Source organism: Pristis pectinata, chromosome 10 (genome assembly GCF_009764475.1).
Source record: "Pristis pectinata isolate sPriPec2 chromosome 10, sPriPec2.1.pri, whole genome shotgun sequence".
Classification (NCBI taxonomy): Eukaryota; Metazoa; Chordata; class Chondrichthyes; order Rhinopristiformes; family Pristidae; genus Pristis; species Pristis pectinata.
The window spans coordinates 13,988,109-14,002,101 of NC_067414.1; the positions used below are offsets into that span (position 1 = coordinate 13,988,109).

General features: G+C 44.0%; 1 protein-coding gene across 1 annotated transcript in view; it reads right to left on the reverse strand.

Moving 5' to 3' along the window:
* dst (dystonin) overlaps positions 1 to 13,993 on the reverse strand; it is a 464,609-nt gene that overhangs the window by 372,056 nt on the left and 78,560 nt on the right. The window contains 1 exon segment of the mRNA XM_052024808.1: positions 3,914 to 3,975. Coding sequence (XP_051880768.1) covers positions 3,914 to 3,975 — 62 coding nt within the window.

A 13,993-nucleotide genomic window follows, 5' to 3' on the forward strand; every position in this document is an offset into this window, starting at 1 on the left:
ACTGGAGCTTCAGTTTTAAAGATGTTTCCACTCTGTGGATCTTGGATCTTCACTCTTGCAGTGATCTCCAAACTAGTGAGAGAATTCAGCAGGAGGTCAGCAGACTCCACAAGGTGAGCATTTCACTGACCTCTGCACTTGAATTTCACAAACGGGCTGCCACAAATAATTTCTTTGCTGACAACATGGAACTTTATCATTCTAAATATGGAGTGTGAGAGAGAGAGAGAGAGAGAGAGAGAGAGAGAGAGACAGTGAGAGAGAAAGGGAGAATGACAGAGAGAGAGAGAGAAAAACAGAGAAAGAAGAAAGGGAAAGAAAGAGTGAGATATAGAGAAAGACAGAGAGAGACAGATAGACAGAGAGAAAATACAAAGCAGTCACAATTGTGGGTTTTAATTTAAATGATTTTTCACTGAAAGCTTTCTCCGAGCAGAGGATTTTTTTTATATTGGATGTTGATTTGACTGCAGCCGACAGCACAAAATGGCATGACTACAAATCACATCACTCCCTTCTGCCCATCCCCATATATTACATGCATAATTCTTGATTAAGCAATCACATTCTCAGAGACACAGCAACCACACGTCCAATCTGGCAGCAACAGCAACTACAACTGCATTCGGTTTGATCCAAGATTGCTTTTGCATGAAATAAACTCCATTTATTACTGTTTTACTCTCAAGCAGAGGCTTCTGGTTTATTTCCAGCATCTTTTGATTTTAAAACTGTTCTCTTTAGTTGTACTTCTCAAAGAGTAAAAATCATCCCCAACATTCAGAATCAGAAAAATATGCCCCAACAAAGTACACAAAAAAAACAAAGATCTTAATTTACTGTTTGAAGTGAGATCAGGGGAGAATGAAGTGTATAAAGACTGCATTTGAACAGCATAATCTTATTGTATGATCACTGATAAACTTAAATAGATTGTTCAACAACTTGTATTACATAGCACCGACAGTGTAGTAAAGCATCATGGGTGTTAGCAGGCTAAAGATGACCCCATGCCTTAGGACAGGTGACCGAAAACTTGGTCAGAGAGATGGGATTTAACCATACTTAAAGGAGGAGAGGGTTAGGAAAGGAACTCCAGAGCTTATGCTCTATGCAGCTGATGCTAAGGTTACCAATAGTGAAGCAATGGTCGTGGGGGATGCACAAGAGAGCATAAAAGGATGAAGATGGAGACACTGGAGGGGGTTAAAGGAGAGTTAAAGGGCTGTAGGGTGTTAAAGAGAGAGGGGGAGATGCAAGTCCGCGGCTCAGCCTTTGAACAATCCAAATCCTCAAACCCCAACTCAAATTCCCTCATAATGGCCCCAATTCAAACCGTTACTTGGATTTCTTATAGCACCCATGGATCAATTACTTCAGAAACATCTCTCCCCATTGCCCAGTAATCCAGAGGCAACACCACCATCAACTGAACTATGTGCTACATGCCCACAACTCTGGAACTGGACTACCCACATTACAACTGCGATGACACATCAAAAATTCTTTATTGGGTGTAAAGCATGCTGCACAAATGCAAAACTTCTCTTTTGACTTTTTGTTCCACTTCCTTACTGTCAGTGCAACAGCCAGGCAAATGGCATTGGCATGAACAATCTTTTCTTCAACTTACAACTGCCGTTGCTGTAAATTGTTTAACTCGTAAAGCATCCGGATTATTTATGAAGCCAGCAGCCTGGGCCTCTCAACACAGCACGCTGGATTTTCACAGACTTGAAACATAATGGACTGGTTTCCACACAACCAACTAGCTCTGATACATTGCCAACATCACCAGCTCTTACTTGTTCAAAATAATTGGAGTTCATTGAACAAAAACTCATGGAACATGACAGTGTAGGTTGTTGGTATAAATTGTCTTCACACACAAGAACACAAGAAAATAGGAGCAGGAGTAGCCACTCGGTTCCTCAAGCCTGCGCCGTGGCTGATCTATGCTGGCTTCAACTCCTCTTCTGTGTCAGTTCCCCATAACTCTCAATTCCTCAGTCTTTCAAATAGTTATCTATATCCACCTTTAATATATCCAATGATCTGTCCTCCACCATCCTTGACTGCAGAGAATTCCAGTGATCAAATACCTTCTGAGAGAAGAAATTTCAACCCAACTTAGTTTTAAATGACCTGCCCCTTATTTTGCAGCCATGTCCCCATGTTCATGACTCTCCCACTGGTGCAAACCTCAGCATCTATCCCGTTACAATCTTATATGTTTGAATAAGATCATTCTTCATTCTTCTAAACTCCAAGGAATACAGATCCACTTCCACACTAAGAATTCAATTTTTCATTGTTATTCAATATGACCATGAAGTAAAAAAGCTTGTACTTGGATAGTGCTTTTCACATCCTTATGATGTCCCAAAGCACTTCAAACCCAATGATTATTTTGAGGTGTGGTCATGGCTTTGAAAGGAAATGCAGCAAACTGTGAAGTATCATGAATAGCAATGAGACAAGTGATCAGTTAGTCTGTTGGTGGTGACTTTGGATGAAAAAATAAAACTGACTTCAACATCATGGAATTTGAAAAACATTTTCAAATCTTACTTCCATGTTTAACACTTCATTTTTCCAAATGTAAGCAACTTCTCTTGTTTTACTGCAGCATTCTTGCAGATGCTGCAGCGTTCATTGTCCATCCCCAGTTGGCCAAGCTATCTTCTTGAACCGTTATTATCTGTGGAAGGATGCTCCTCCCAGAATTTGATTGGGCAGGGACTTAGAGGATTTTGAACCAGGTACAGTGACATATTTGAAAGTCAGGATGGTGTGCAACTTGGCAGGGTGCCTGTACATGATGGCACTCCTTGCACCTGCTGCCCTGCCCTGCTGGTTACTGCAGGTTACAGATTCAAGAGGTGGGCTTTCTTTCCAATTGTTTCCATGTTAAAAGCATGTGGAATTTCATCGTGAAGCTCTTGCCAAGTTCAATTTTTTTCCCTAAAGCATTCCATGCCACCTCTTGGCTCTCCCATCAGATCCTCACTGCTCTACCTAACCTCCTCTCCTGGCCTTAGATTGTTTCATACCCCAGGCTCCCTCCAATATTTATTGGCAAGCTTTAGCTGCTTCCATAAAGGGTTCCCCATAGCACTGACAGTAAGCCCCTCATTTGATTGTCAAGGATTTCATCTGCAACTTCTGAAGAAGTGACTATTGACTTCAATTGGAAGCATTCACTCTTTCTACCACCGTGGAGGCTGCCTGACCCACTGAGTATTTCTCACATCTTCTGGTTTTATTTCAGATTTGAAGCATTTACAGTATTTTGCTTTTAGATTTCCACTGTACAACCACCGTAGGTTTAACCCTGGAGAGGCAAAACAACCCCACAAGCCCCTACTAACACTCCAGTCTCAACTCCAAGCTTCACTGTGATAGCAATGAACATGGAGCATGAAAGTACAAGAAGATGGACTTTACAACACAAGGAAGCAGGGCAAATTTAAACAGTAAATATAGCACCAAACCCCAGAGAAGATGAAATGCAAGAGAAACATTACAGAGAACTGATCCACGGATGGGCAAAGGAGCTAATAAGAGAATCCAATAATTTATTTTCATTTCTCAAAGCCCATTCATTGCAAGTACCTTGGCTTTCTTGTCTAGTGTCTTAGCCACCAGAAGACATTGTCCAATCACCATTGCACCCAATATCCTCCCAGCTCCAGATATTTACTGTTGAAAAGGGTGACTTTAAATGATCCTTGGATACAGAAGATGCAGCATAAATCATAAAAAATTGTTCACTCAAGCAAGGAAACATGATGAAATTCATTAAATGAGTCTCAGGCCTTTTCTCCCTGGAGGTTTGTTGGATAATCAGACTCCAGATAACAAGGATTTAGAAATGAGAGACTAATGAACAAAACAATGTCATCACACCAACCTTAATAAGGTGCTTGTTGATCCATTTTGTAAAGGTCTTCTTCTGTACTTTGTCCCGTTCATCTGAAAAACAAAAGAAAGAAGTTGAAGGGAATAGCTCAACATCAGACTTCAAGATACTCCACAGGTGCTGTTTGCAGACGAACCATCTGGCATGAGATTAATAAGACGACATACCCATCACTGCAAGCTCTGAATTACAGGTGCTTCTAAAGTATTTCACACAGTGAGTCACGCTGCTGTAAGACAGGAAACAACGTTTGGTGCACCAGAAACCTTGCCAGCTTGTGCACCAGTGAGTATGGGTGAAAGGTGTTCTTTGGTACAGAACTTTACCACAAGGAGCAAAGCCATTCATCCAACCAGCCTCTGCTGGCTCCGTGAAAGCTCCTCGATTAGTTCATTCCTGCTTCCTTTCCCTCCCCCGCTCGACTACCTACCAGACCCCTGGAGGCCAAGTCACATTAGCTGATCTGATCCTGGCCTTGGCTCCACTTTTATGGGTGTTCCAGATCAGAAGATCATTTTGCTCATTATCTTAACCTAATTTACTCTTATCAAAACCCCCTTAACATCTCTAAAAACTGTTAAATCTCCTTTTAAATAACGATAGAGAAAGCTGGAAATACTCAGCAGGGCAGGCAGCACCTGCAGAGAAAAGAACAGAGTTTAAGTTTCAGGTCAAAATGTTTTCTACTGTTTGAAGTCTCCCTTTAGCCAAAAGGAAACAACCACAGTTCCCCGTGCCTATTCAACAGTAAATTGATTTATTATTGTCACGTGTACTGAGGTACAGTGAAAAACTTTGTTTTGCATGTCATCCATCCAGATCATCACATCGGTACATCGAGGTAGTACAAGGGAAAAACAACAACAGAATGCAGAATAAAGTGTTACAGTTATAGAGAAAGTGAAGTGCAGGCAGACAATAAGATGCAAAGCCATAATGAAGTTCATTGTGAGGTCAAGAGTCCATTTTATATTAGGGGACCGTTCAATAGTCTTATAACAGCGGGATAGAAGCTGTCCTTGAGCAATGCTGAGAAACACACAGCGTGGATTAACTCCAGTCTAACGTACCTCAAATCCCAGCCACCAGTCAGCATCTGCCCACTGATCTAGAGCAACACTTAGTCCAGTAAGCCTTGATTTCAAAATACACATGATCATTTCCAAATCCCTCCATGACAACATCTGTGACCTCCTGCAGTCCCGACAACCCACCACAATCTCTGTACTCCTCCAATTCCACCTTTATGAATGTCCCCCGGTTCCACCAACCAACCAGTGACAGAGGTGCCTTCACCTAACAGAGGACCCAAGCACTGGATCTCCCTCCCCAAACTGCTCCACCCGTCTAGCTTTGCACCTGATTAGCTCTCAGCCTTCTCTTTAGTCACTCCTTAAAAACCTTCCACATTGTTTAAGCTTTGGATCATCAGTCCAAATGGGATGGATGGCCAAATCATTTGTTTCAAAAGTGCTGCTCACGGAAGGAGCCTGATAGAGCAACTTTCTTTGCACCCACTCAAGAGGGCACAAGAGACATCCATTAATGTCTCATCCATGAGACTGGACTCCTTTCCCATACCCTCCTATATGCTTCTGAGACCTGGACCACCAACAGCAGGCACCTCAAGCACTGAAAGGATACCACCAATGTTGTGTCCACAAAATCCTCCAATCACAGGGAAGAATAACAGAACCAATGTCAGTGTTCTCTCCTCAGTACTGAGGCCCTGTTTATACTTTGTCCTCTACCCTGGGCAGGCCACATCGTTCCCATGTCTGACACCAGACTCCTGAAACAGACACTGAGCTCTATCATGGGAAGAGATTAGCAGGTGGACAGAGGAAAAGATGTGCTCAAAGCTTTCTTGAAAAAAAATGCAACATCCCCAGTGACTCTGGGGAATCCCTGGCTCATGACAGCTCAATGTGGAGAAGATGCATTCAGGACAATATTGACAACCTCGAGTCCACGCATGGTGAGCACCCAGAGGTCCAGTGTGGGTGACAGAAGGAGTGCATCACCTCACAAGCTACCCACCCACCCATCTTGTCAGCCACCTCAGAACAGACAAAACCACAGCAGAAACAAGAGACTGCAGATGCTGGATTCTGGAACCACAAACAGAACGCTGGAAGAACTCAGCAGGTCAAGCCACATCTGTGGAGGCAAAAGGTGTAAAAAAATCCTGATGGAGGGTCTCAGCCCAAAACATCGGCTTACACCTTTGGCCTCCACAAATGCTGTAAGACCCACTGAGTTCTTCCAGCGTTCAGTTTTTCATTCTTAATCCTGTGGGACCAACTTAGAAGGGGGAGGACCACCCCAAAAGTGATGCACTGGCTTGGTGCACGACCTCCTCACTTAGTGCTCAGGATGCATTCTGAGGAACAAGAGCGCCAATGGAATCAGTGCCAAAAGGGGTCAAGAGTACGTATGAATTCCTGACAACGCTCTGGTGCTGGGAATCTGGTGCTTGGCATAATAAGGAATTGTCCACAACACAGTGTGGAGAGGCTGCATACGAGGGTTGGTGTTGGGCAGGCTGGGATAAGTGGTGCAGCTAAGTGCTGTGAAGTGGGCTCAAGGCTGCCCCCTAGCTGGCATAGTGTGTGTAGGCCATTGTTGTGGACTGGCAGCAGCTGCTTCATGTTGACAGACTGTCTGGATCCTACAGTCTCTCTCATCACTTCCAGTTAAGTGTGATAAAAGTTTCTATCTCCCACTCTCTTTGTTTGGCTGCACAGACTGGCTATACCCTTTGGTAATGAATTCAGGACAAAGAAATCTCTGTCCAAGAGGATGTCTCTTTCAAAGTAAAGAGGTACACAGATATGTGAGTGTTCAAACTCCATGACCAAGGGTGCTGAAATGAATCAGAGCTCTGTGGGGTAATGCTAAGCAAGATACCGGTGTAAGGTGACCCTTGCATTAAAGGGGGGGGGGGTTACATTCCTAGGAAAGAGTCTGTATTAAAATTTTCCCCAACACAAGGCCCCGTCATCTGCACATGCATCAAAAAAATGCGAGTCAAAAAAAAATTGTGTTTATTTATTTACAATTTTTCACATAAATTCTGTGAGATTGAATATTATTGTTTCTCAAATTTTTGGGTAGTGATTTGTGAATTTTGTGAGGGCGAAGTTACGTTACCCGAACGGCCATAACGTGGGAGTTGCCTGTACTCCATTGAGTGGTTGGCTACATTTTGTCCTCCAGCTTACGAAGGCAGATACTTTATGTTCATACAAAACAGCCCAAGTGTCTGATCTTGACTGACAGACCGTCCCGCCCATCAGCTGAACAATGGGAGCACATGTGCAATCACTACCTTACCCCTAAGATTTACTACAATATCTCTGTGCTTTCACCGTCCCCTGAACAGTTTAAGAGGCACTCCCAAATTTACCGCTGTTATACATAAGACAAAGGAGCAGAAGTCGGCCATTTGGCCCATCGAGTCTGCTCCGCCATTCTATCGTGAGCTGATCCATTCTCCCATTTAGCCCCACTCCCCCGCCTTCTCACCATAGCCTTTGATGTCCTGGCTACTCAGATACCTATCAATCTCTGCCTTAAGTACACCCAATGACTTTGCCTCCACAGCCACCCATGGCAACAAATTCCACAGATTCAGGCACAGATAAAACTCAGTCGTGCCAAGACACCCATCAGAGCAAAAACACAATGCATCATTTAGAACTAGGAAGGTCTGATTCAACAGAACCTCAGGCAAAATTTCAAAGGAAATTGGGCATAGCTAACCTCTACATTCATGGGAGTGTATGGATTTAAAATAGCTACTGGGGTTCTGCAATTTAGCAGACTAAGTCAGTACAAGACTGAAGGGTGAAGTGACAGTGTTAGGAAGAGGAAGGAGTATGTGGGAGGCTTCAGGGTAGAAATTTCAACCGCATTATTTCATACTGAATAATCATAGTGGCCTTGCCACGGGATTTAAAATGAGATCACTGTTCCATGAGAATCCTGCCCTTATGAATCTTGCCTATCAGTACAAGGCCTTTACAATGAGCTGCCTTCATTGCTCCTGCACCAGGTGTAATTAATCCTTTCATTGGTAATTTTAATACCAGGACAACACTTATGGTTTATACTTTAATAGTGCTGCCATGGCAACCATCATCCACCTAGCTAGGCAACCATCCATTTTGAAACTCTGCTTTGAGCAGAAATTCTACTGTGGCACAGCAGGTAGTGCTGCTGCCTCACCGCTCCAGCAACAGGAGTTCAGTCCTGACCTCCAGTGCTATCTGTGTGGAGTTCACATGCTCTCCCTGTGTGGGTTTCCTCTGGGTGCTCCAGTTTCCTCCCACAGCTGAAAGACACGCTGGTAGGTTAACCGGCCACTATAAATTGCCCCTAGAACAACGAACAGTACAGCACTGGACAGCCCATTTGGCCCATGATGTTGTGCCGATTTTGATGCCAATTTCCTCCTCCTGTTTATCATCCATACCCCTCCATTTCCTTCATATTCATGTGTCTATCTACAAACCTCTTAAACTTCACCAAACTGCCTGCTTCCACTATATGTTCATGATGATGATATATCTTTATTGGTCACATGTACATCGAAACACCTTTTGTGTAGGGTGTTCTGGGGGCAGCTCTCAAGTGTCGCCACGCTTCCGGCGCCAACATAGCATGCCCACAACTTCCTAATCCATATACGTCTTTTGGAATGTGGGAGGAAACCGGAGCACCCAGAGGAAATCCACGCAGACACGGGGAGAACGTACAAACTCCTTGCAGACAGCGGTGGGAATTGAACCCGGGTCACTGGCGCTGTAATAGTGTTACACTAACTGCTACACTGCTGTGCCTGCCCCTGGTAACCCATTCTAGGCACCTACCACTCTCTGTGTAAAAAAATTTGCCCCTCACGTCACCATTAAACTTCGCCCCTCTAACCTTAAAAGCATGTCCTCTGCTGTTTGACATTTCTACCCTGGGTAAAGGTTCTGAATGTCTACCCTATCCATGCCTCTCATAACTTAGAAAACCTCGATCAGGTCTCCCCTCAGCCTCCGACGCTCCAGGGAGAACAACCCAAGTTTGTCTAACCTGTTCTTATAGCTCATAACCTCTAATCCAGGCAGCATCCTGGTAAACCTCTTCTACACCCTCTACACATCCTTCCTATAAGGCAACCAGAACTGCAGACAATACACCAAGTGCGGCCTGACTAAAGTTTTACATAGCTGCAGCACGACTTCCTTATTCTTCTACTTAACACCCCTACCAGTGAAGGCAAACATGCCATATGCCTTCTTTACCATCTTATCCACTTGCGTAGCTACTTTCAGTGAACTACGGACCTGGACCCCAAGGTGCCCCTGTACCTCAGTGGTATTAAGGGGCCTACCATTAACTGTATACTTTCTCCTTTCATTTGACCTCCCAAAGTGCAACACCTCACACTTGCCCGGATTAAACTCCATCTGCCACTTCTCTGCCCATGTCTGTAACTGATCTATATCCTGCTGCATTCTTTGATAGTCCTTTACACTGTCCACAACTCCACCAATATTGGTGTCATCTGCGAACTTGCTAATCCACCCATTTACATTTTCATCCAAATCCTTGATGTATATCACAAACAACAGAGGTCCCAGCACTGATACTTGCAGAACACCACTGGTCACAACCCTCCGTCCAGAATAACAGCCTTCCACCCCTACTCTATGTCTTCTCTGGGGTGTGTAGGTTAATGGCAGAACAAGCCAAAGAACAGTTGATGGGCATGTGTGTACGAGAGATCAAGTTGTGAGGCTACAGGGAAATAAGGAGAGAAGGGAATTGAACTGGTGGATGGGATTGCTCTCCTGGGAGTCACAAGAGCTTTATCCCCCATTAAGAGCTGAGAATTAATCAAATTCAAAAGATCTGTCCTCATGCACCGGATTGTGAGGGAGTGTGCTAAAGGACAAGAGACAATATAGGAGGGCTAGAGACTCGGGTGTATGAGGGATAGCATGGGAGCACAGGAAAAGTGAAAAGATTTAAAAACAATAGTTCTTAATGGTTATACTGTATTTCCAACTCTTCCCCCCCCCCCCCCCCACCAGTATACAATTTTATAAATGGTGACCAGCACCCAGGCAGAAGGTAGTTTGTAAACTAATGGTTTGTTGCGTATGATGCTTGCCTGATGTAACTTCAAGTGATACCAGTCGACAATAGTCCTGCAGTTTTCCAATCAGGAGTCAGCCAAGATTAGTGCCCAGGTAGGGTTAGGGAACGCACAGAGTCTTGAAGCAGTAGTGAGGTACCAAATGGGCAAAAAAAAAGCCTTCTGGGCATGTTTGCACACTGCAGGTAAACTTCTTAGCTCAGCCAGGCTTACCGGCAGATTGTGTTCCTGGTAAGGGATGGGAAGATGGGAGAAAGAAGAAATAATATTGCAAGCAAGAATATAACTGAAAAAAAATGCTGGAAACACTCAGCAGGTCGGGCAGCAAGTATGGAAAGAGAAACAGAGTTAATGTTTCAGGATGAAAATCCTTCATCTGTTCTGACATAGGGTCTTCGAGCTGAAAACGTTAACTCTGCCTCTCTTGCTACACTTGCTGCCTGACCTGCTGTGTTTCCAGCATTTTTTAGGTTTTTATTTCAGATTTCCAGCCTATCCGAATTTTTTTTTAATTTTCATCTTGCAAGTAGATATGATGTAACTATTTGCATTACGGAGGTAATTTTTCCTCTCTGCAGTGGTTCATTGCAGACCCAGAGTTCAGTTCTTGTGTCCTGCTCACTCACAGGATTGCAGAGGGGATCAGCATTGCATCAATCATCTTTTGGTAAATCACCTGGAATTTCTAAAATTGGTTGAGTGGAATAAATTTACATTCTTTTACAGCAGAGTTGGAAAACTAACCAATATTTTGGCCTGAAGCTGAAGTGAACTTTAGAATGCTTCCATCGTAAATTGAGCGTTCAATCCAAGCTGACACTGCACTGCAGTACTGAGAGAGAGAGCCAGACAGCCAGAAGCATTTATTTTTGGAGAGATGTTAAACCTCTCACAGTGAAATAAAAATCTTATGATGCTACTTCAAAAAGTTGAGGATGTTCTCCTGTTATCTAGCTGACACCTACGCACAAAGTAGATGGCAGGGCCACATTTATGGGTCCTCATTGATTTTCTTCAGGCAGTGGGTCACTGGCTGCGGTTGCAATGGCACTGATACTAGCACAGTGAAGTAGGGAATTCTAGTTATCGACCAATTCCCAATGATCTCAGATCCTTCTCAACACCAAGACTGCCCAACTCCACCACCATAGCATTACCCAATTCAGCCAATATCTCACAGCCTTCGGCTTTTGAAACCTTTACCCACATTGGAGTTCACCTCCAGCATATTACATTGCTACCCTAAAATGCTGTGCACAGTTTTGGTCTCAAATGATGCCGTCATTTAAAACTGAGGTGCCTAAAAATTTCTCCTCTCAGACAGTGGTGAACTTCTGGAATTCTCTCCGGAGGGTTGTGAAGGTTTGACCTTTGGAGGTATTTAAAGAGGAGGCAGACAAATTTTTAGAAGATCAGGGAATTGAGGGCTACATGGAACTGGCACAGAAAAGGAGTTGAGGCCTGGGACAGATCAGCCATAATCGTATTGAATGGCGGGCAGGTTTGAGTGGCCAGACAGTCTACTTCTGCTCCTATTTTATTGTGATAACCTGTGAGTTTATTGAACGGTGGAGCATTCTACCATTCCTGATTCTTATGCTCTGATGAAGAGATTGTCTCAGGAGGAAAGATCAAGTAAGCTGTGCTTGTACTCATTGGAGTCTCGAAGAAGGTCCTTCCCTCATCCAGGCTCCTACCTTAAGAATGCAAGGAACAGGTGCAGAAGTAGGTCATGATCTCCGACCCAATCGTTGCCCTCAACCGCACCACCTTGACTGTTCTCTGTAACCCAGATTCCAAGCTTAAGCAGAGCGCTGGTGCTGTATCCTCACTCACCTCCAGCACTACAGAACAACCACTGCCAGGAACGTTGGCTTCCGCTGGCTGCCAAACTGCCGTGCTGCCTAATTAAAAGTTCTAATCCTTGTACTCAACCCCTTTCATAACCTTCTCCACTCCCTTCTTTGCTTGGAATTCTTATGAACTCCAGTGAAAAATCTGGAGACTGAAGCTTTTTTTTAGAAAGTATCTCTTTTTACTTCATGTTTAAAAATGATCTCACCTCCCTTTAAACCTATTAACTTGTGTCCACATCTAAGTCACAGGTGCTGCCTGACCTACTAAATACTTCCTACATTTATGGCTTTTACTTCTCTTTCTCACTTCTGTCTTCAAGCAACCGCTCAGCTCTACCACAGCTCAACACCAGCACCACACACCACCACAATCCATTATATACTAAATGGCTGTGTAAAAAAAACCTGAGGAAGAACCAGGGAATTGACCTTCCAGATTTGGTTGGTTGTTTTGTGTGAAAACAACCAACCTCCCATTCCTTCACTTCAAGCACTGACACCCTTACTCCAAACAAATGAGTGGCTGGTTTGATCTGGGATTAAAAGAAAACCCTGCTTTAATAAAAAGATCTTCTATCTTGCCCAGTATTTCTCACTGTGTTAATTAAAATTCAGGCCAATAGAAATCAACATTGTTTTTTCTTTGATCTTCACTGAATTGTGCTTCTATTTAAACTTCTAAATGCTCACTGGTGGAATGTTTCCAAAGTAAAAATGCAATCAGTAACCAATGGAATTGGTTCGACAAGTCCACAGTCCGTTTTACCAAAAAGAATGGTATGTGCGGTAACACTATGTCCTTGTGTCTAGTTTCTCCACTGTGCTAGGTTTCAGTGCAAGCACCCTGTCACTTCCTTGCACCAACTTGCCTTTACAGAGAGCAGGCTCGGTAGTGAGGAGCAAAACTAAATTAGCTAGATAATAATTAACTGGGGAAAGGCTGTAAGCTTCACCACTTGCTGGGGAGAGAGTGGGAAATCCTGAGCCCACAGAGGAGAAAGCTGGTTGGAGGTCTACTGGGGAGAGGGGGCAAGGAGGGCAGGGGGAAGAAGAGAGGAATGAGCAGAATAGAGAAAGCAAGAGAGAGAAAGCGAAAGAGAGAGAGAGAAAGAAAGGGAGATAAATAGACACTGGGGAAGGAGGAAAAAAAGAAAAGTGGAGTAAAGGGACAGGGACTTCTTTCACCCACATGAGAGGGTAGCGTCAGTCTTGCACCTCATCCAAAAAATACCTCTGAGCCCACAGTTCTCCCTCTGTTTTGCAAGCTGAAGAGTGTTTTAAAATTCATTCTCAGGGTGGAGGCATTCTGGTAAGTGTAGTATTTAAAGCCATTCCCACTTGCCTCAGGGAAGCAGTGCCAAGCCTGTGCCTCAAACAGCTGGAGCCCAGAGTGTTGCAGGATTCTGACCCTGTGACCCAGGCTTGGAGAGCCCCAGAACCATTGCCCCAGCTAGACTTGATCCAGCTCCTGCCTTCATCTGACACTATAATCACAAGATCACAAGACAAGGGAGCAGAAGTAGGCCATTCGGCCCATCGAGTCTGCTCCAAAGAAAAGCAAAAAAGAAAAAGAAATGAGAAATTTGGGGGGCGGGGGGGCTCCCATTGGTGATCAAGGAGAATGGATTCTGGTAAGATTGTGCAGATTCAGAGAGGCTGCATCACACCTGAAATACCTCAGTCACTCCCAGAGGGCTTCAGAGTTACCACTACCAGTGACAGAGAGCAAGATCTGATAACGAGGGTATAGCACGTGCACCCCCGATACTTAAACTATAATGACCTCAGAAAACACACTATCACAAAGGACAAGCACATTATCACCGATCAGGTTAAATGGTGATTTAATTTAGACGTACAATGACTGAGACAGATACCAGTGATAATTAGATTATTCTCAGTACACTGACGTGTTTCTGCTCTAAACATATTGCCAAGAACTCAAGGTTTGCAAAGCTCCCAAAAACTGAAAATGTCCACTTCAGCCAGTTCAATTCCATTGCTACAACTCACATCCTGGGCCACGAGGCAACTTGTTATAATATTCATTGCAGCCGACTT